The 21,129-nt window shown below is 40.8% G+C and overlaps 1 protein-coding gene across 3 annotated transcripts; it reads left to right on the forward strand.

Annotated features, from left to right (window-relative positions):
• Positions 1 to 13,541: 13,541 nt before the first annotated feature.
• LOC110306924 (WD repeat-containing protein 20) lies at positions 13,542 to 16,482 on the forward strand. Of its 3 annotated transcripts, none has more exons than XM_021179086.1 (2): positions 13,542 to 15,517; positions 16,237 to 16,482. In XM_021179086.1, exon 1 carries the CDS (start codon positions 13,794 to 13,796, stop codon positions 15,486 to 15,488), a length of 1,695 nt encoding a protein of 564 aa, XP_021034745.1. In that variant the 5' UTR covers positions 13,542 to 13,793; the 3' UTR covers positions 15,489 to 15,517; positions 16,237 to 16,482. The 3 variants fall into 3 exon arrangements, with proteins under 3 accessions (XP_021034745.1, XP_021034746.1, XP_021034747.1); XM_021179087.1 differs by having other exon boundaries at positions 13,582 to 14,873; positions 16,237 to 16,460; XM_021179088.1 differs by having other exon boundaries at positions 13,582 to 14,553; positions 16,237 to 16,460.
• Positions 16,483 to 21,129: the final 4,647 nt, after the last annotated feature.

Raw genomic sequence — 21,129 nt, forward strand, 5'->3', positions numbered from 1 at the left:
GAGAGGAGAGGAGAGGAGAGGAGAGGAGAGGAGAGAGGAGAGGACGGCCATGAATACATGGAATAGGGATGGGAGGGGAGAAGGGAAGAGCCCAAGAGGGCAAGAGAGAAGCAAGAGAACAAGAAAAGGAGGAGGGGGCAAGCAGTCCCTTTTATATAGTGGGTCAGGCCTGTGGATGTTGCCAGGTAACTGTGGTAGGAGCATACCTGCCTGTTGCCAGGTAACTGTGGAGTGAAGTTTAGACAGAATGCTAACAGAAATAACACCAAATCTCACCAAAATGGCAATTACAAACACCATAGGCTAACTAGACAGCATTTTAAATATTCTTGGAAACATTACACATTATAAAATTAGACCAAGGTCTGATTCGAAGTTGGTATTTCTCTGACACGATGTGGTCAGTAGTGATTCCAGCTATGGACTTTTAGTTGTGAGTCAGATTAGTGGGTAATGGCTAGGGGAAAGACCGGAGGTAGGAAGAAAAAGACAAAATAGCAAAAAACCATGGCTCCATCATTTCTTAGTGGGTCTGGATTACAGGGCTTCTGAAACTCTCCCAAACAACTACTTCAGGTGGTTGTGACAGGCATAGATAGCCCTTGCTCACTGTAGATATTCAATAATCTTATTTTTTTACAATTTTTTTTTCGAATCAGGGTTTCTCTGTATAGCCCTGGCTGTCCTGGAACTCACTTTGTAGACCAGGTTGGCCTCGAACTCATAAATCTGCCTGCCTCTGCCTCCCAAGTGCTGGGACTAAAGGCGTGAGCCACCACATCTTGACTTTATTTATTTATTTATTTTAAGTCAAATGTGTATTCATCAAAGTGGTCTTTTCCTCTCAATAGCTTAGAATCTTCCAATCATTTCTTGACTACAGGAGACTGAGGAAGAATGAGTTATTGGCAAAGCTATTTATTTCACATCTACACAACATTTTCCCACCAAATGCACATAGTCACAAAAGGGGGGCGGGCAATTTAGGAGCACCTTTATTTGAGTTCTTTGTTGTTTGTTTGTTTCTAATTCAGGGTCTTTCTAGGCTGCCCTCTAATTCTTTAATCCAACCTGTCCTTGAACTTGTCACAATCTTTGTGTCTCAGTCTCTTCAGTGCTAGGATCACAGGACGAACCACCAGGCTCTCTGGGTACTATTCAGCTCTATTTTACAGCTAGAATAAACATAAACCCATTTTCTAATTTTGACCCTGAGCTAAAATATATATTTAATTGTCCGTTGGGTTAGGATACAGAAATGAGATTTGCTTGGAGAGGGTGGGCACAAATGAAATATCCACTCTGCTCTAGCTGATTGTCAATGCTGCTTTGGTTGGCTATGTACCACAACAATTAGCATAGTAGCAGAGAGCTGTGACCAAACAAGTGCTCAGGAGGTGGTGGTGTGAAGAATTAACAATCCCAGGTGAATCCAAAGGGGATTGAGCTATAAGCCACCTCAAAGTTTTCTACTCCTTTGGAGTTAAGCCTTTTCTTTTTCTTTTTCTTGAACAAGTTTAAGTTGTCTGGGGTCAACCGAGGAGCAGTGCAGCAGATGAAAGCATCAGGTAGACTGTAGTTTGTCTTGGCCTTGTTTTTATCCTTCTGAGCCTCCGTCCCTTACTTGAAAAATGGAGATGAATAACGACTTTGGTACCACAGTGCATCTGGATTAAATAGTATAATGTGTGCATAAGTACCATTGTCAAATTGCTAAGAGTTATGAAAATGGTATTTAATAGTATACCCACCCAGATTCTCCTCCCTAATGCATTTCCTGCTCCCACTTATGTCAATTCTAAGTAGCATAATGACCATGTTTGGGAATAAAGAGGTGAGACTCAAGTGAAATTGATTTATTCTCCTCTGTGGGAAGTTCTGTATGTTTTTCCTTGCCTTTCTATTTCTTTTAGATGGGTGAGGAAAAAATGATTTTCTCAGAATCATGTTCTTTGACTAACTTTAAACACACAGCCTAGAAGTATAGCAAATAACCGACCTTGTCAACTGATGACTTGGGAATATATAGCTCAAGATAACATCTAAGAACGATGGCTAGAGAAATGTAAAACAATGAGCAACAATGTAATGATCTACTTGTTCTAGGTTAGTATTCAAGGCAACCTGTTATCAATGAATCTGACCTTTCTAGGATGCATTAAAAAGGAAACTGCAAGACAGAAATGAGCAAAGAAGTCATTTCACACACTAGTCTGTACTTCTTGTAAGCTGTTTTTGGCCGCTTGTGGGCTTTTGCTTGGTGCCTACAAATAGCCTATCATAACAGGAGCTTATTTCTTTAGGGTATTCCCTTCTATATCATAGAAGGTAATGGTCTATGCTGTGTGTGGTCTGCATCTCCTTAACAAACCCACTATAAGCGTGTCTCAATAAGAAACATTACTTTACATTTATGTATTCTGTACATAGACAATTCACAATTCTAAATTTTTTACATGAATGCATTCACTTTTTCATGATCATATGTGAATGCCTTATTATAGATATGGGTAAACGAGAGCATTTAATATAGTAATTGATCAAGGGAAGACATCATATAACATGCACATTTGGAGTGATCCTTCTATTGCAAAGAGCAAACTGAGCTATCATAGTAATAACTGACACTACTTTGTTATTAATTATGAGGTATGTGTGCAAATCAGATATCTCATTTCCTTCCCTTATTTGCTAAAACAGTGTAGCTTTTTGTGGCTAGATGTCAATCTGGGTTTTTTTTTTAATATGTATAACATTCCCTGCTAATAGATTATATTAGTATTCTTCAAACCTTTTAGTTTGTAAGGGGTGGAAGACACAGCCTGGTGGTAGAGTGCTTGTCTATCATACACAATCCCAGAACCCTAAAAACTTTCCTTGACTTGTGATTAATAGCAAAAAAAATGCATTTAATACCTTGGCTCAACACATGTATATTTATATACAAACATACAATATGATTGAAAAATCAATTTCATGAGCCACTAAGCAGCTGTAAAGCATATGTTGAAAAATGCTTCAGTCTTCAAAAACAAGTTAGGTGAGAATGTGGAAGCTCATTTTCTGAGGGTCAGCCACAAGTCCCCCCTTAATGAAGCTGAAATGGGTGTGGTGAAGACTAATTTCCTTTACTCCATAGACATTTAAGAGTTCTGTGGCGTCTTTTTTTTTTTTAAATAAAGGTCTGTTGTTATGTTTTATTGGAAAGATGAAGAGTCTTTAAACCAGCTGAATTTAGAATCATCTTAGGACAAAGGCAGTAAACTTGCCTTTTCCATCCCATCTGCCTTTTCTATGTTACATGGATGTGGATGTTGTACCAAGATAGGGAGGATTGGGGGAAACACGAAGGTACAGCAATATGGCAGCTTCCAAAGGCTTTCGTGAAAGTTCCTCTGCATCCGGTGAGGTTTCCTTTGATCTCCACAATGGAAAAGAAAGATAACATGTCACCAGTAAGACTTTATATTTTTGAGTGAAATTATTTGTCTCAATTTGCTAGGTCTTGGGGCCATTGCTGCTGGAGAGTGTTGTGTAGCACGTGACAGATGGGTCTTTAGCTACAATGAGGTTGATATTTGTGTTTTTACATTTCAAATTGCAGTGAAATGTTGTTTGAGATAACTTCATTCTTTGCTATCTACTCTGTGAGACAGTTTCTATTTCATATAACAGTGAGTTGTGTGTATGTGTGTGAGAGAGAAAGAGAGAAAGAGACAGAGACAGACAGAGATGGGGAGAAGGGGAGACAAAGGCAGAGAGAAGAGAGATACATGTGTATTTGTGTATTTAAGTTCAGGTACATGTATAGTGGTCAGTGAAAAACTTTTGGGAATCTATTCTCTGTCCGCTGTGGGATGTGGGGATCAAACCGATAATTTGCCTTGTGTGGTAGGCGACTTTGCCTTTTGAGCCATCTCACTGGCCTTCAGTGAGTGTCTGGAGAATAACTTTAATTTACTTTTCTAATTGTTTGCCTACCTATGGTGTTGTGCCAGGGAAATGTTAGTAATCCTGTAAAACACACACAGGAACCAATCTGATGCAACTCACAGCAAAGTCTTTATTCTATTCATGCTAGCTAGGGCCTGTGCCGCTGTCATGCAGGATGGTTTTGGTGGTGGCGGAGCCCTGAATTGGGGCAAGGCTTTATAGTAAGCAGCAAGCAGGGAATATGTGTGCAAACATCTAATTGGAAAACTGCTGTGGCCTTTAACATAATTGGCTGGTACTGGGAGTCATATCATAAACTTAACTTCTGCTCCCCTCTGCATTGGTGGTCATTAGGCAGGGGGTAGACTTGTAACCTGGGGGTGCAGGTTTGTTGGGGGAAAAATCTGGATACACTGGTCTTTTTGAGGGTGTAACCTGGAAACGCTGGTCTTGTTGGCGATTAGCCTAGAGAGTGGAGCTAGCTCAGGTTTTGTTGGGGGGCAACTTGGAAACTAATGCTAAGTACCAGTCTGTTTACCTGAGTTCAAATTTAGGTCACATTCTCTAAAATGGAGTCTGAACTTAAAAGCTGTGGTATCTCAATGGGTAGGTACTCTTTTACTCCTATCTGATCCTTATTATTTTATTAGTGGAAGTGTCTCAATTTTGGTCTTAGGCTTAAACATTTATACATTCTCCAGCTCCCTCCTAGATTGAACTGAGGCGGAAATACCAATTATATTGTACTATTATTTACTTTTTTTCTTTTTTGAGATAGAGTTTTTCTGTGTACCCTTGGCTGTCCTGGCATGCTCTCTGTAGACCAGACTTCACAAGAACTCAACACCCTGCCACCCAAATACTGGAATTAAAGGTGTGCACCACCATCACCTGCCTTATTTACTTTCAACATTTTATTTTTATTATTGTTGTTATTATTGTTATTATTTATTATTATTTTTCAGGGGGACAGGGTTTCACTATATAGCCTTGGCTGTTCCCAAACTCTATAAAATCAGCCTGCCTCAAACTCATAGAGATGCACTTGTTTCTGTTTCTGTCTCCTGAGTGGTAGGATTGAAGGCATGTACCACCATGCTTGGCAACACTCTTTAATTCCTACATCTAATTAGCTAATTGCTGTAACAGCGAGAATGTGTTACATAATGTGGCAGACATAAAACTGATGGAAATATTATGCATTTTATAGTGTATTCTTTATACCACCTCAAAATACACCTAGGAGTCCCATGGTTTCCTAGAGCTGAACTCCTGATTGTTTCTCGCCTAACCCTGCTTAGGCTCTCTTGTCTGGTGAGGTGGTATTTTTTGAGAACAGGCTTCCAGCTTGAGCATTCACGCTGCCCAAACAACTTTACATCACTTAGATTATAACCAAGCTATTTCTTTAAATATTGATGATTCTGAATCCATGAAATCAAATGTCAACTGAAAATTATCAGTCAGGTTCTAATTCCGACTCAAAGCAAGCACTTACCCTGTAGTGCAGTCCATGGAACTCTCTGCTTTCTGCCTTTCTTTGGCTGGGCATTGGAACACTGACTCTCTTCAGATTCTATCCTTAGGAGCAATTTGATAAGAGAGACAGGAAAGACATTCTTCTGGGTGGAAATTGTAGTTGATCAGTGTACCAGGTATTAATCTATTGCTTTTCAACTCTGAGTGCTGTTCCTGGGGTAGACCGCTGTCAATCACTTTCTGTGTTTGCCTGGTTTCCTGTCATAATCCTGTCAGAAGGGAAGAAAGGGAGACTGTTTGACGTTGCCACCAGTGTCACCCTAGAAATGTGATTTTATCTGAGTGTCCAGAATATTGTCTTGGGCACAACATTTGAGGAGGAGGCCCATGTACTTGGAAGGGATGAAGGAGCCCTTCATCTTTCTGTCTACTGTCAGACACACTATTAACAAGTTGGTAAGTTTCATTGTAGTCTTTTTAAAAATGCATTTTATGTAGTCATACTGTTGAATAATTATGCATTCTCTAATCATTTGATGTTACAAGCATTCTGTGATCTTATAAAAACATTTATATGAATATAGTAAAAGTATCCTAAATATTTGCATATAAGACAGACTTCAAGTTACAATGGTATGTCCTCTCTATGTTTTTTTTTTTTTTTTGACTTAACAATGTTGTAGAAACATTGAATTTTCACAATTTTCTAGCTTAGTGATAGGAGTGCCCTAGTCTGTCAGACTGGGCATTAGCAGTGAGCAGTGTAAGAGCTCAAGGATAAACAACTGATTTCTTTGGTTTTGTTTGTTTGTTTTGTTTTGTTTTGTTTTTGTTTTTTGAGACAGGGTTTCTTTGTATAGCCCTGGCTGTCCTGGAACTCACTCTGTAGATCAGGCTGGCCTCGAACTCAGAAATCCGCCTGCCATATAGAGCTGTCTCTTGTGAGACTATGCCAGGGCCTAGCAAATACAGAAGTGGATGCTCACAGTCAGCTATTGGATGGATCACAGGGCCCCCAATGGAGGAGGCTAGAGAAAGTACCAAGGAGCTAAAGGGATCTGCAATCCTATAGGTGGAACAACAATATGAACTAACCATTACCCCCCTGGAGCTTGTGTCTCTAGCTGCATATGAATCAGAAAATGGCCTAGTCAGGCATCAGTGGAAAGAGAGGCCCATTGGTCGTGCAAACTTTATATGCCTCAGTACAGGGGAACGACAGGGCCAAGAAGTGGGAGAGGGTGGGGGGGTTGTGGGGAACTTTTGGGATAGCATTGGAAATGTAAATGAAATAAACACCCCCCCCCAAAAGAAAGAAATCTGCCTGCCTCCTGCCTCCCGAGTGCTGGGATTAAAGGCGTGCACCACCACGCCCAGCTCCTTGTTCCATTTTCAATGTTGTCTCTAACCACTAAGAACTGTATTTTTTAGATGCTGTTCCTCAAAGATGCATTGTTTTACACTTGCTATTTTGTTCAATAAGAGTCAATATGCCCAATTCACTTTATCTTCCAGCAACCCAATCACAGATATAGCAGCTTAGAAATCTGCCTGCCTCTGCCTCCCAAGTGCTGGGATTAAAGGTGTGCGACACACTGCTGCCTGGCCCCAGAGTCTAATCTTACTTAGACAATCCCTTACAGGTGTGCACAGAGGTTTGCATCCTCCTGTCCAGTTGAAAATTAATACTAGCTATCCCAGCAATTCTTATTGAGGGTCTGCTTTACAACAACAGAGTCAATGAACATCAGAGCCTGGCTTGAAATTTTAAAGGCTAAGCCCTTCATCATACCAGTCTGCCTCAATAAACCAGAACATGGAATTATGCTGGGCAGAATTTCCTCTACAGGAACTGAGAAGAGAAGGATGCTCAGGGAGGCGTGTAGAAAGTCATACATGAGTTTGACCTGAGATGATGAGTGAGCCCTAGGAAGGAAAGCAGAATAGAGGACAGACAGAGCAGGGAGGAGCAGAGGAGAGCAAAGGTGAAAGGAGTGTGGCATGATGGAGCCCACACCAGTGAAAACAGGAAACTTGTGATGCCCACCAATTGTAACATGGCCTGTGTGTTAGATAGTGAGACAAGCCAGACTACTGAGGTCATTTTCCTGGACCACATAATTGATACATCAGTTAAAATGTTCAACATACCACTGGAAGCTGTCTGCCCAAGGCTGCATTTAATTCCTCTGTTGAGTTTCCAATTGACTCTTAAAACACCTGTCCTTTCCCAATTCTCTGTATTTTGAAATTATCACCCTGGAGCAGACTAGGAGTCTTAGAGACTAGCATGAAATCCTTCAGTATTTACCTGATCAGATTTGTAGTATTGTTCCTCCAGGGGAGGCTTCTCATTTCAGGCCCAGCTGGAAGTCAGCTTATGCATTAATACCTCACGATCAATACCAATGAGAAAATAGGTTGTGGGAAACACATATCTTGGCAAAGGTAACAAATAAGGCCGTTTCCCTCTCTTGCCTCTGTGAAGTGACAGCCTGACACAAGAAGTTTCATTCCTACGGTTCCTTTCATGGTTTTCCTTTTGGCTTGTGTATAAACAAACACACAGACAAACGAACAAAACCCTGGTAAATCTAATATAAATACCTGCCCAGTATATTGTGTTCCTAGACTGGGCCTTCATGTGCTTGTTTAATATTGTGTGTGGCTGAACTCTCCACAAGTATGCTATGGCTTATAAAACTTTTGCTGTATAAATCATTTTAAAACAGCTAAATGATATGTACATGTAAAACTATGTAGTTGATGGGCTCTACCAGCTACATATATCTGTTGGGGGATGGTTTGTTGCTATGTATACAAATGCTAAATTCTGAACCCCAAGATCTGGTTGCTGTCCATATACACCATCTTTGTTGTATAAACCTTACCCCCAATTTAATTCCTGATTGGTCAAGGCATATGACTGGGCACAAGGATGGGAAGGCAGGCCTGAGAATGGAGTGGAAGATCTTGAGACACACCATGAGGAGGAGGACAAAGAAGACAGAAACTTATTATCTCACAAGAAATGCAGAAGGAAGGGAGTCTGTGGGCTTCACTAGAGAAGTGGTTTATTAATGACGTCATACCCTATACCCACTCATCTGTTCTATCCTGCTGCCTGTAGCATCAGGGCTTCAGAAAAAGGTTGATTCCCTTAAAATTTCTTAATTAACTAGGTCATTAAATCTTAGAAAACCTTTACACAAAATATGTAAGAAAATCTCTGCAAAACTTGTTCTTGCAATCTAGTAGAATATGGTCAGAAGCTCAAGTGGTTTGGTGGGAATGCAAATGGCTGAATATGAGAACTGGAAGAGTCTCAGAGTTATTCTGATCCTCATGTGATTGAGTTAGAGAGGAAAGTCTAGACAAGTTTGGCTTAGGTCAAATTGAGTCAATGGAAGATCCAGAAATAGAGCCATCTCACAGCTTGCTTAACTCCCAGGATCATTTTGTTGACACTAGACTCCTTCACATTGCCACGATGAAGAATGAGGAAAGCGACGCCACACCTTTGAGAGTCACAGGCTATGCCCTCTTACCCTGGGGCTCTAGTTCACCTCTAAATCAGGTTTTGCATGTGAAGCAGACAGCGGTCTGGATGCTGCCTCATTTGGAAACTCCAACAAGGTACATTTGCATTACATTATCCCACAGAAGCCAACATGGAATGCAAAGTAGCCACAGATGATGATTATTTAAATAAATGAGCTAGTTTAATAGATCAGGCATCCACCCTAGCAGCCGAGACGATGCATCTTTGTAATCATTCTGCATTGTTTCAGCTGACTGTGAGAGAACTGCCAAGGAACAGGAGGAATTAGGCCCCATGAATTATGCAGGACTTGGTTTAACACTCTCATTACTTACAGTGCTCCAGGTTAGCTTGTGTGTGGCTATTTGCCTTAATAGGGATTGGAATAATGAGTTGGCACCGGGTCTGCTCGTATTAGTGTGTGTTATTCTTTGCTGAAAGAAAACCCAAGATATTTGCAAACATATACCCTTTAAAAATAGTCAGAGCTGAGAATTATTTCATTCCACATTTTAGCCTAAAAACTTTATTTGTATGAAATATTTTATCCTTTAACCGATATGATTAATACAAAGGAGCACTATTCATACTTAATCACTGGTTATTGTTTAGAAAATATATGCTGGACCTGAACAAGTCTTCCTAACCTTGGTATATTGAAATTTAAAAAGCATTTATGGGACAAGCTAGAACTAGTAATACTGAAGTCTCTGTTGACTTTCAACCACCATGATAAAATACCTAGTACAATGAACTAATGAGGAGAAAAGGCTTAAGAGACTTCCGTGCATGGTTACTTGGCCCTCTGGTGGCTTGGTACAAGATGGCAGGAGTGTGTGGTGGAAGAAGATATGTAGTTCGTGGCAGGAAATCGAGTAAACAAGAGGGACAGGAAGTGACCGTGCTTTCAGTAGCCCCTGCAGGGACTATAGTCGAAAACCTAGCATCTTTTTGTTAGACCCCGCCTCCCAAAGGTTCTGGCCTTCTCATGGTCTGATGGCCAAGCCTCTGGCACATGCACCTTTGTGGTACAGTACAGGTCCAGACTGTCTAGAACAGGATATATACAGGCAGTTAGACAGCACTGCCTGGCCATCTGAATCTCAGGAATCTGTATATTAGGTCATGACAGTTGTTTCCTGACGTATGTACCAGATTACATTGATGTATGTGCTGTGCTTAATGGGCAAAACACACGACGAACACAGTGTATTAATACTCTAAGCTCAAGGGAATGCTTTTCTTTTTCCTTTTTTTTTTTTTTGGAAAATTCCATTAGATTTTGTAAATAGTTACCTATTATAGTGACAGTAGAAATAGATAGAAATAAGAAATAAGAGAAAGAAAATCTGTTTAGATGAGTGAGCAAGTACTCATTAATACTCATTAATAGAATAATCCATTAACTCCTATACTAGTAGGCCGATTTCCTTATTCTTTTTTTTTTTTTGTGGGTGGTGGTGGTCTTTTCTTTTCTTTTCTTTTCTTTTCTTTTCTTTTCTTTTCTTTTCTTTCTTTCTTTCTTTCTTTCTTTCTTTCTTTCTTTCTTTCTTTCTTTCCTTCAGAAAGGAAGGGTCTTAGTTTGTACCTCAAGCTGACTTGAACTCAGCACAGGCTGGCCTCAAACTCTCAGAAATCCTCCTGCTTTGGTATTCTGGGTGCTGGGATTACACCACCATACCTGGCTTGGTTACCATTGTTTTGTGGTTGCAAGCCATAGCTTTATGAACCGGAGGCTGAATTTTCTTAGGCAGACAGTCTCCTATACCTTCCCCATGTGAATGACTGTCTATGCTTTCTCTTCAACCACCTCTGCCAATTCAGGTCACGGAGCTCTGGTTAGACCATAACACAGTCTGATAAGTGTTATGCGGTGAGGCTTAGCCAGCCAGCAACCCCTTTTTCCAGGAGCTTATTCTGCTTTGAGGAAACTGAGCTCTCAACAGTCCTTATCTATGTTCCCATTATTCTCTAGTTCCTAGTCCCCAAAGCTGCTACTTAAAAGCTCTCAAATCCTCTTCATTCTCTTAGTAAACAGGGTCTCTCACTATACAGCTCTGGATGGCCTGGAACTTGACACACAGAGCAAGTTGGCATCAGACACACAACAATCCTCCTGTCTCAGCCTAGTGAGTGCTTGAATTACAAGCATATGCCCAGCTATCTTTCATTCTCTTTACACTTGAGAGCTTTGCTCCTTTAAAATTAAATTTAAAAACAACTTATAGATAAATGCACAGAATTATACATATTTGTGGGACATTGCATGATATTTCTTTTCTTTTTTTTTCTGTTTTTTTTGTTTTTGTTTTGTTTTTTTTTTGAGACAGGGTTTCTCTGTATAGCCCTGGCTGTCCTGGAACTCACTTTGTAGACCAGGCTGTCCTGGAACTCAGAAATTCGCCTGCCTCTGCTTCCCAAGTGCTGGGATTAAAGGTGTGCACCACCACACCCGGCTTATGATGTTTCAATATTAATCTCCATTGTTTAATGTTTAAGTCAAGGGAAATATAGCACTTCAAAAGTGAATTATTGCCGGGTGTGGTGGCACATGCCTTTAATCCCAGCACTTGGGAGGCAGAGGCAGGCAGATTTCTGAGTTCAGGAGAAGGAAGTGCTAAGACTGTCTTGGTCATAGTAAAAATAAAGTTAGAAATTTATTTTTAACTAAGTCTTCACTCTCTGAAGACTCTGGGCTAATGAATTTCTAGAAGTATCGACTGTTTTTAGAATCTCTGAGTTAACTTAGATGAAATATTCACCTTTTAGACTTATAGTGATATGAAGCTGTCTTCTATTCTCTAACACGTGTTCTCACGCACACGCCCCCTTCCCCATTTGTCTTCTATTCCATTGCCAAGAGTATTCCTCTGAATGAGAAATCTGGTGTCATAATCTTCCTATGATCTCTGCTCAGGGTCTTTGTAAACATAATTCCTATTCACTTTTGAAGCCTTTATTTTGTCTTTTACAATTTTTGTAGCCTTTAGTTTTCAAGTGTTCATGTCCTTTCCTGCTCTAAGTTTCCTTTTTCTCATTTGTTAAGCTAATTATTTTCTCTCATCTAGAAAGACCAGAATTTACATTGAAATCTTTCAGACTGCATCATCATTATTATTATTCATTATTATTATTACTTTACTAGACAAACATGGCGCTTCTCCAAGAAGGGACCCTGATCAAATAAAGTTCCTGACAATCATTTTATGTAGACCTTTGCCATTATGGGTTTATATGCTTTGTTCTTACTATACATGCTTGGCAGAAGTCTTGCAGTCTGGCCTCAGTGGGAGAGAATGTGTCTAATCCTGCAGAGACTTGATATATCAGGATAGGGGGAAACTGGCAGAGGTGGAGGTGTCATCTCAGGGGTGAAGGGGATGGGGCAGAACTCTTTGAGGGGGACCAGGAGGGAGGACAAAATTTGGGGTGCAAATAAATCAATGATTTTTAAAAATAAATGCTTGGAAGAACATGGGAATTTTCTGATGAGTAGTACTTTATTTAATCATAAAGCAAAACAAAGCAAACAAACAAACAAACAAAACCCTAGCAGTTCTTAAAACAAAAAAAAAAAAAACATGTTTTCTTTTTTTTTAACTACTAAAGGCACCTAAAAACTTAAAGTTAAGCATGGATGAAAACCACAATTGTTTGAAGTGAACAGATACACGCATGTAAATTATTACAGGTAGGTTAAGGATGTTCAGAACAGAACATGACTTCAGGGTTTGTGTGTTCACAGCTCTGACGCAGGAGAATGCTCATTGAGGATGGTATGAGCACAAACCTCAGGGTGATGGACCATCACAGTATAGATGTGGTACCTTCAGGGCCCACCATGGTTCTTATCTCCACAGTAGCTACTGCCACCTCCACAGCAAGGCAGAATCTTTCAGCCCAATTTCCAATGCTCTAGGTTGCTCCTTGTTGTCTGACAGTCCTTTCTCTTTTTCCTGGAGAAGAGCAGATGGCAGACAGTCATTCAGGGAGTTGGTACTGCAGCTGTTCACCCAACCAGTTCATGGCTTATATTATTCACTTACGTACACCTCAGGAATAGAACAGGCAAAACATACAGGTAGAGTTGACTTTTAGAGGCCATGGCTAAAACCAAAGTGGATAGAAGTTTATTTAGATGTGAGTACACTCACTCTCTGGACAGGATTGGTCTAAATAATGACCCATGCGAAGCTGTACTACAAAACTAATGGTGGAGTCCCGCATGTGGTAGGGAATGGCCACTCCGCTTCTTTTTTCCAACCAACTCCAATACATTGTATTAGTGCTTCTGAGTGGGCAGCTGCCAAAGTCCCCGACTTAATGTGGACCAACAAATGTGCAAATAACACTGGCCTCAGTCTCCAACACATGCACACGGGCCACAATCACAGGATGTCCTCCCCGGTATTTCTGGTTTTAAATATACTTTAATTTTTTTTTTTTTTTTTTAGTATGCATGTTTGTCTGAATGTATGAAACACACCACACGTGTGCCCTAACGCCTACAGAGGCAGGGGAGGAAGTGGCAACCATTTCCTTGGAACTGAAGTTCCAGGCGGTTGTATGCTGTTCAGTGTAGGTGCTGGGAACCTAACTTGGGTCCTTTGCAAGAATAGCACGCACTCTTAATTGCTGAGACATCTCTTCAGCCCCATTTCTCCAAAATGTTTCTTAAAGCCCTTACCTACATTTACAGAAATCTACAAAAACCGTATCTGTACATCTGTTAACTAAAAATTATTAAGTGAGGTTAGTGTACTGAAAACCGTAGACACAGCCTGCGCGGTGGGCATGATCCGGGCACTTAGGGCAGGCAGGATGAACGCGGCTTCCCAAGATGGCGACGGAGGGAAGAGGAAAGGAGATGAACGAGATTAAGACCCATTTCACCACCCGAGAAGGTCTGTACAGGCTGCTGCCGCACTCGGAGTACAGTCGGCCCAACCGGGTGCCCTTCAACTCACAGGGATCCAACCCTGTCCGTGTCTCCTTCGTAAACCTCAACGACCAGACTGGCAATGGCAACCGCCTCTGCTTCAATGTGGGCAGGGAGCTCTACATCTATATCTACAAGGGGGTCCGCAAGGCTGCCGACCTGAGTAAACCAATAGATAAAAGGATATACAAAGGAACACAGCCCACTTGTCATGATTTCAACCACCTAACGGCCACAGCGGAGAGCGTCTCTCTCCTAGTGGGCTTTTCCGCAGGCCAAGTCCAGCTTATAGACCCAATCAAGAAAGAAACCAGCAAGCTCTTTAACGAGGAAAGACTAATAGACAAGTCACGCGTAACCTGTGTCAAATGGGTTCCTGGTTCGGAAAGCCTTTTCCTAGTAGCCCATTCAAGTGGGAACATGTACTCGTACAATGTGGAACATACTTATGGCACCACAGCCCCCCACTACCAGCTCCTGACGCAGGGAGAGAGCTTTGCCGTGCACAATTGTAAGAGCAAATCCACAAGGGACCTTAAGTGGACGGTGGGCGAGGGGGCCCTCAACGAGTTTGCTTTCTCTCCAGATGGCAAGTTCTTAGCGTGTGTGAGCCAGGATGGGTTTCTGCGTGTGTTCAACTTTGACTCAGCGGAACTGCACGGTACGATGAAAAGCTACTTTGGGGGCTTGCTTTGTCTGTGCTGGAGCCCAGATGGCAAGTACATTGTGACAGGTGGTGAGGACGACTTGGTGACAGTCTGGTCCTTTCTAGACTGCCGAGTAATAGCTAGAGGCCGTGGGCACAAATCCTGGGTCAGTGTTGTAGCATTTGATCCCTATACTACTAGTGTAGAAGAAAGTGACCCTATGGAGTTTAGTGGCAGTGACAAGAACTTCCAGGACCTTCTTCATTTTGGCAGAGATCGAGCGAACAGTACACAGTCTAGACTATCGAAACAGAACTCTACAGACAGCCGCCCTGTAAGTGTTACGTATCGGTTTGGTTCAGTGGGCCAGGATACACAACTGTGTTTATGGGACCTCACAGAAGACATCCTTTTCCCTCACCAGCCCCTCTCAAGAACAAGGACACATGCAAATGTTATGAATGCCACAAGTCCGCCTGCCGGAAGCAATGGGAGTGGTGTCACTACACCTGTGCCTCCTCCATTGCCACGGTCCAATAGCCTTCCACATTCAGCAGTCTCCAATGCTGGTAGCAAAAGCAGTGTCATAGACGGGGCCATTGCCTCTGGGGTCAGCAAGTTTGCAATTCTGTCGATACATGACCGGAAGGAGAGACACCACGAGAAAGACCGTAAACGAAATCATAGTACGGGACACATTTCCAGCAAGAGCAGTGATAAACTGAACCTAGTTACTAAAGCCAAAATGGACCCAGCTAAAACTTTGGGGACATCCCTGTGTCCTCGGATGGAAGATGTTCCCTTGTTAGAGCCACTGATCTGTAAAAAGATAGCTCATGAAAGACTGACAGTATTGGTTTTTCTTGAAGACTGTATAGTCACTGCTTGTCAGGAGGGATTTATTTGCACGTGGGCAAGGCCTGGTAAAGTTAGCAAGTTTCAACCCTGAATGCTGCACCAGATCGATAACTTGACGAGGTAGTGATTTTTATTTCTTTTGGAAGGGGTGGGACGTACAGTGAATGTGAATGATACTTCTTAATGTAAATCTAAATGCATCAGAGCCATAATTTTGGATACTGGATGCCATGTAATTTTGAATTATTTGATATTTCACCTTAGAGCATTTAAAAATATATATAATCAGACTAATTTCCAGCCAAGTCAGTCATCCTTCTTGGTATACAGAGTCCCAAAGTTAGCGTTCCTGTATCAGGCTATTTCAGTTCTAGGGAAATCATGACAGTGTGGAGAAATAATGACATTAAAATGTTAAAGTCAAAATTTATGCTTTAACTGGGATATTTTTTTGTGTAACCACTCAATGAGATTGTTGTATACCTGGTCAGTGTATGTCAGTACAGATGGGTATTATTATTCACAGTCTAACGTTTAATCTTAGATTATAAAATAGTTAGGAATTTATGAAATTTAACTTAGGAACAAAACGTTCATCAGGGTTGATTGATAGTACTTTTACATTGTCTGTCAATCCACAGAAAGAGAAGAGCCTTAATTTTTAAAAACCATTTTAGTCATTTTATGACAATGAAAATTGTTTAATAAACATCTTTTTTCAGAAACAAACAAACAAACAAACAAACAAACAAAAAACCACAGACACTAGAAAGGACTCCAGGTTTTGTTCATTAAGCCACCAGACTACTCCATTCACGCATACTCCTTGTTTTCCACAGATCAACTGTGAACCGGGATGACCGTCACAACAGGAGGACTTTGCTTTCCACAGAAGTGTTACTAGGTGCACTGGCTTCTCTTCTCAAGGCTTTCTAGTCCTTGACATCCTTTGATAATAACTCAGGTACAGGATGCTGTTCTTGGAGCCCTACATCTCCCTTGTATGTACAAATGGATCCTTCAGTGCCTCTTGTCTTCCTGCTCAGCCAGTACCAACTGTAGAATAAAGGAGTTTTTATCCATCTTATTGATGACTTCTTTGTTTCTGATACTCACTTAAAAAGAGAAGATATAATAGCATTGATACATGTAAAGTTAGTTAAATTTAAACATAAATTATCCCCCCCCCCCAGAAATAGCATTTCGTTTCAATGTTATGAAAATAAAAGTGTCAGCACACTAGAAGCTCTGCTTTCAGTTTAAAAAGTGAAAAATGAGGCATCATTTTTAAAAATGAGGTTATTTTTAGTAGATAAACTGCTACATTGTAGAAATTCTTTACAAGATTGGAGACTGTCCAATTCAAATGAAGTGATGTTCAGCCTGTTTAATTAAAAAGTGGTTGTGTCATCTGGCTGGCGGATGGCTAGGAGCTTTGTGAGCATGGCACTGGTGCTCACTCAGAAGGGAACGGAAGAAGAAACCACTCATCCAGTAAGCTTTGTCTTGTTATCAACCTCCTCAGAATTTGCTCTCAGCATGATGCAAAATTATTTAAAAAAAAAAAAAAGAATAGCTAGTAATAGGAGAGGATTAAGGGCAAGCCACCTAAAATATGGTGGAAACTGAAGGCATTTCTAATTGACACTGTCGTAATTGTGCCATTAAGGGCTTAATTCCAACTGTATCTCATGTGAGTTTGTTTATTTTTGTGTGGATAATTTGGGGTATGATTGCTGTTATAGCAGGCACTTTGTTGTCTCTTTTTTTCCCCTCTCCACTTATTCATTCATTCATTCATTTTTACATCCCAGTTGCTGCTCCACTCACAGTCCCCCCCATCATAGACTCTCTCCCCCATACCCCCTCCCCTTCTCCGCTGTGGGAGAGGATTTGCCTAATCCTGAGGAGACTGTTCTTTCTTAACTTACTGCTGTTTCAGAGCAGCTTGTTCCTATAGGACCTATCATACCTCCATACACATGTAGGGTCACATCATGGGAACTACCTATAATATATATAGTATAGATGATGATATATATAGCATATATACTATATATTGTGTTATATATTTGTCTTAGTAAGGGTTTCTATTCCTGCACAAACATCATGACCAAGAAGCAAGTTGGGGAGGAAAGGGTTTATTCAGCTTACATTTCTGCATTGCTGTTCATCACTGAAAGAAGTCAGGACTGGAACTCAAGCAGGTCAGGAAGCAGGAGCTGATGCAGAGGCCATGGAGGGATGTTCTTTACTGGCTTGCTTCCCCTGGCTTGCTCAGCCTGCTCTCTTATAGAACCAAGATTACCAGCCCAGAGATGGTCCCACCCACAAGGGGCCTTTACCCCTTGATCACTAATTGAGAAAATGCCTTACAGCGGGATCTCATGGAGGCATTTCCTCAACTGAAGCTCCTTTTTCTGTGATAACTCCAGCTGTGTCAGGTTGACACAAAACTAGCCAGTACAATATTGTACATAACATACATTATAGGATATAATACTTAGACATATATGTGTATATATGTATAAATATATAGAATATATAAATAAATAATAAAAATATACATATACGTATATAAATGTATCACATATATTTATATATTATATATCCTATAATTATATAGTCTTATATGTGTGTATGCTATATGTGCCCATAATGTATGCCATATATTATATATGATATATTATATACTATACAATATAATTAATATAATAATGTATAACATATTAATATAATGATATAATTAATTATATAATTACATATTTATATATGTATTTATATGTAACATATAACTAATTATAATTAATACAACATTGTATATAATATTGTAACATGAATATATGCTATATATACCATGTATATAGATAATGTATTTTACACACACACACACACACACACACACACACACACACACACACATACACACATATATGCTGGGCTACCTGTTTTCCTTGCTGCTGGAGTGCCTAGAGTGCTGCCAGCATGCCACTCAGAGAGGCAGAATGCAGTCTGTCATAAGGATCCTTTGTCCTTTGTGTGTGTTTTCCTAGGTGGGAAACTGTGGAGTTCAGGACAACTGCTGTGGTTTCCAATCTCCTGGGTACTCAGGTGCTGCTGGCATATTGCTGGGAGTTGGGAACATTGTCCCCAGTCCACGCTTCCCCTCACGGTGTCCATGGGCCACAGAAGAAGGGGAAGGCAAAGCTCCAAACAGGGACAGAACCTGATTTGGTTCCAAATGAGTGCTATGAGTGTGGAGGGGCTGGAAGAGAGGAGACCTCCTCTGGACAACTTATGGTGTGGCTCTGTGAAGGCCTCCCCCGCACAGGGATTCTTGATGAAGGAATGGTTCTTGATTATTCACAGTCCTTTATTTGATGGCAGATATGAATGCATACACCTTAGTTACTTAGGGTGAACCCAGGACTAAATACCTTTTGTAGGAAGGAATGCCCAAGAAGGGAAGCTCATTGGCTGAACTTTGGGAGACTATCTAGATACTTCATTAGCATGGAGAACTCCAAGTTTTACACTTTTGTTTTTTGTTTTGTTTTGTTTTTTGTTTTTTTGTTTTGCGGCCTTTTTCAAGACAAGGTTTCTCTGTGTAGCCCCTGGCTGTCCTGAAACTCATTTTGTAGACCAGGCTGGCCTCAAACTCAAGAGTTTGTCTTTATCAAATTCCTCCCCTTAGTGATCAAGCCTGCTCAGTCAGTCAACAGGTTCTCCAGAGCCAGAGTGAGGATTAAAAAAAGACAGACAACATTGTAGCATGACCCCAGTTTGCCTTCTGAGACTGAAGGCAAATTTTTATTTTCTAATCCACTTTTTATACAATTTTAATTACATGCAAGTATTTTGGGCAAGCAGTACAATAAGGAACTAAGAAAGCAGCAAATGAAGTCTCGAGATTACTCCCATGACAGTTTAAAAGGGCTTGTCATAATGACCGAAATACTTGAGCCCACTTCCTCGTCCAAGCCTAAAATCTTGCCTGAAGCCTAGTTCTCCTGTTCCATCCTAAGACTAAAATTCCTGCCTTACCCTACTTCTCTATTACAGCCTAAAGTTAGATTCTTGCCAAAACTTACTTATTATGCCCAAATGTCAGACTCCTGCCTGAAGCCCATTCCCTTGTCCTTGGCTAATGTCAGACTCCTGCCAAGTGGTACCTCAAAAGGCTTTCCACACCTTAGGGCTCAGAGAACACACACACACACACACACACAAATACAGACACACAGACACACAACTGTGTCACCCCAGGAAGAGGAGGTGAAAAGAGTGTAAGAGTCTGATGGTGTGGAGGACATCAAGAAAATAAGGCCTTCTAAATCAGTGTGAACAAAGCACGCTTGAACTCATGGAGACTTAGGACCTGCACGGATCTGCACCAGGTCTTTTGTGCACATGCCTCTGTGTGTGTGTTCTCTGAGTCCTAAGGGAAGGAATGTGATGAAGACAAACTCTCTGAGTTTGAGGCCAGTCTAGTATACAACGTGAGTTACAGGGCAGCCAGGGGATACACAGAGAAACCTTGTCTTGAAAAAGGCTAAACCAAACCAAGCAACAACAACAACAACAACAACAACAACAACAACACACACACACACACACACACACACACACGTACTCACAGCTTCCAATTTAGTGTTTTTATGGGTTCTTGAGTGTGCAAATGAGAGGGTCTCTGATTCTTTTGCCTTGTCTTGGACTCTTTTCCATCTGTTGGTTTGCCTTCTCCAACTTTGATGTGATAGTTTTTGTTTTATCTTATATATTTTTATTATATTTTATTACTATTCCATAGACATCTGTTTTCTAATGAGAGCCATAAAGGGAGTGGATCCAAATTGGAGGGGAGGTGGAGATATTGGGAGGAGTAGAGGGAGGAAACTGTAACCAGGATATATTATGAAAGAAAATAATCTATTTTTAAAAATGAAAAAAAATTGCCAGGCAGTGGTGGCACACGCCTTTAATCCCAGCACTCGGGAGGCAGAGGCAGGTGGATTTCTGAGTTCGAGGCAAGCCTGGTCTACAGAGTCAGTTCCAGGGCAGCCAGGTTTTTTTGAGAAACCCTGTCTTATAAAACAAACAAACAAATGAACGAACAAACAAACAAACAAACAAAATGGAGTTCATGAAGTTCTCAGGAGAGATTCTTTTTATTGTAACAGGTATTTTTTTTTAAGTACTTGAATGGCTTTATATGCTTTATGATGTATAGATTAGGTCTGTTTTGATATGCTTTTACTTTGAACTTGTTACACACACATAATATATATGTATTGAATTCAGGTTGTGAAAGACTCACAACATGAGGACTCCCCTACGTTCTGACTCAGGAGAGGCGACACCCCAAATCACTCACAAGAAACGGGCTTGAAGCAAACTGCAAGAGGACTTTTATTCCAGGCGCACTCTGGGACCCACAGTCGTACACCATGCAGGCGTAGAGGATCCTGGGCCCTGAGTAGCTGGGACAGGGGTTATTTAAAGGAAGAAACCACAACTCAAGGGGGTGGGGAGGGCGTTGTTGGAAAATACCAAAAATACAAGTTAAGAGTCATAAGGGAGTCTGAGTAGTTTCTTTTTTTTTGAATTTTTTTTTAATTTTTTTTTAATTTTTTTTAAATTTTTAATATTTTTATTACATATTTTCCTCAATTACATTTCCAATGCTATCCCAAAAGTCCCCCATAGCGCCCCCCACTTCCCTACCTACCCAT

The sequence above is a fragment of the Mus caroli genome, chromosome 12, assembly GCF_900094665.2.
Source record: "Mus caroli chromosome 12, CAROLI_EIJ_v1.1, whole genome shotgun sequence".
NCBI classification, from domain to species: Eukaryota; Metazoa; Chordata; class Mammalia; order Rodentia; family Muridae; genus Mus; species Mus caroli.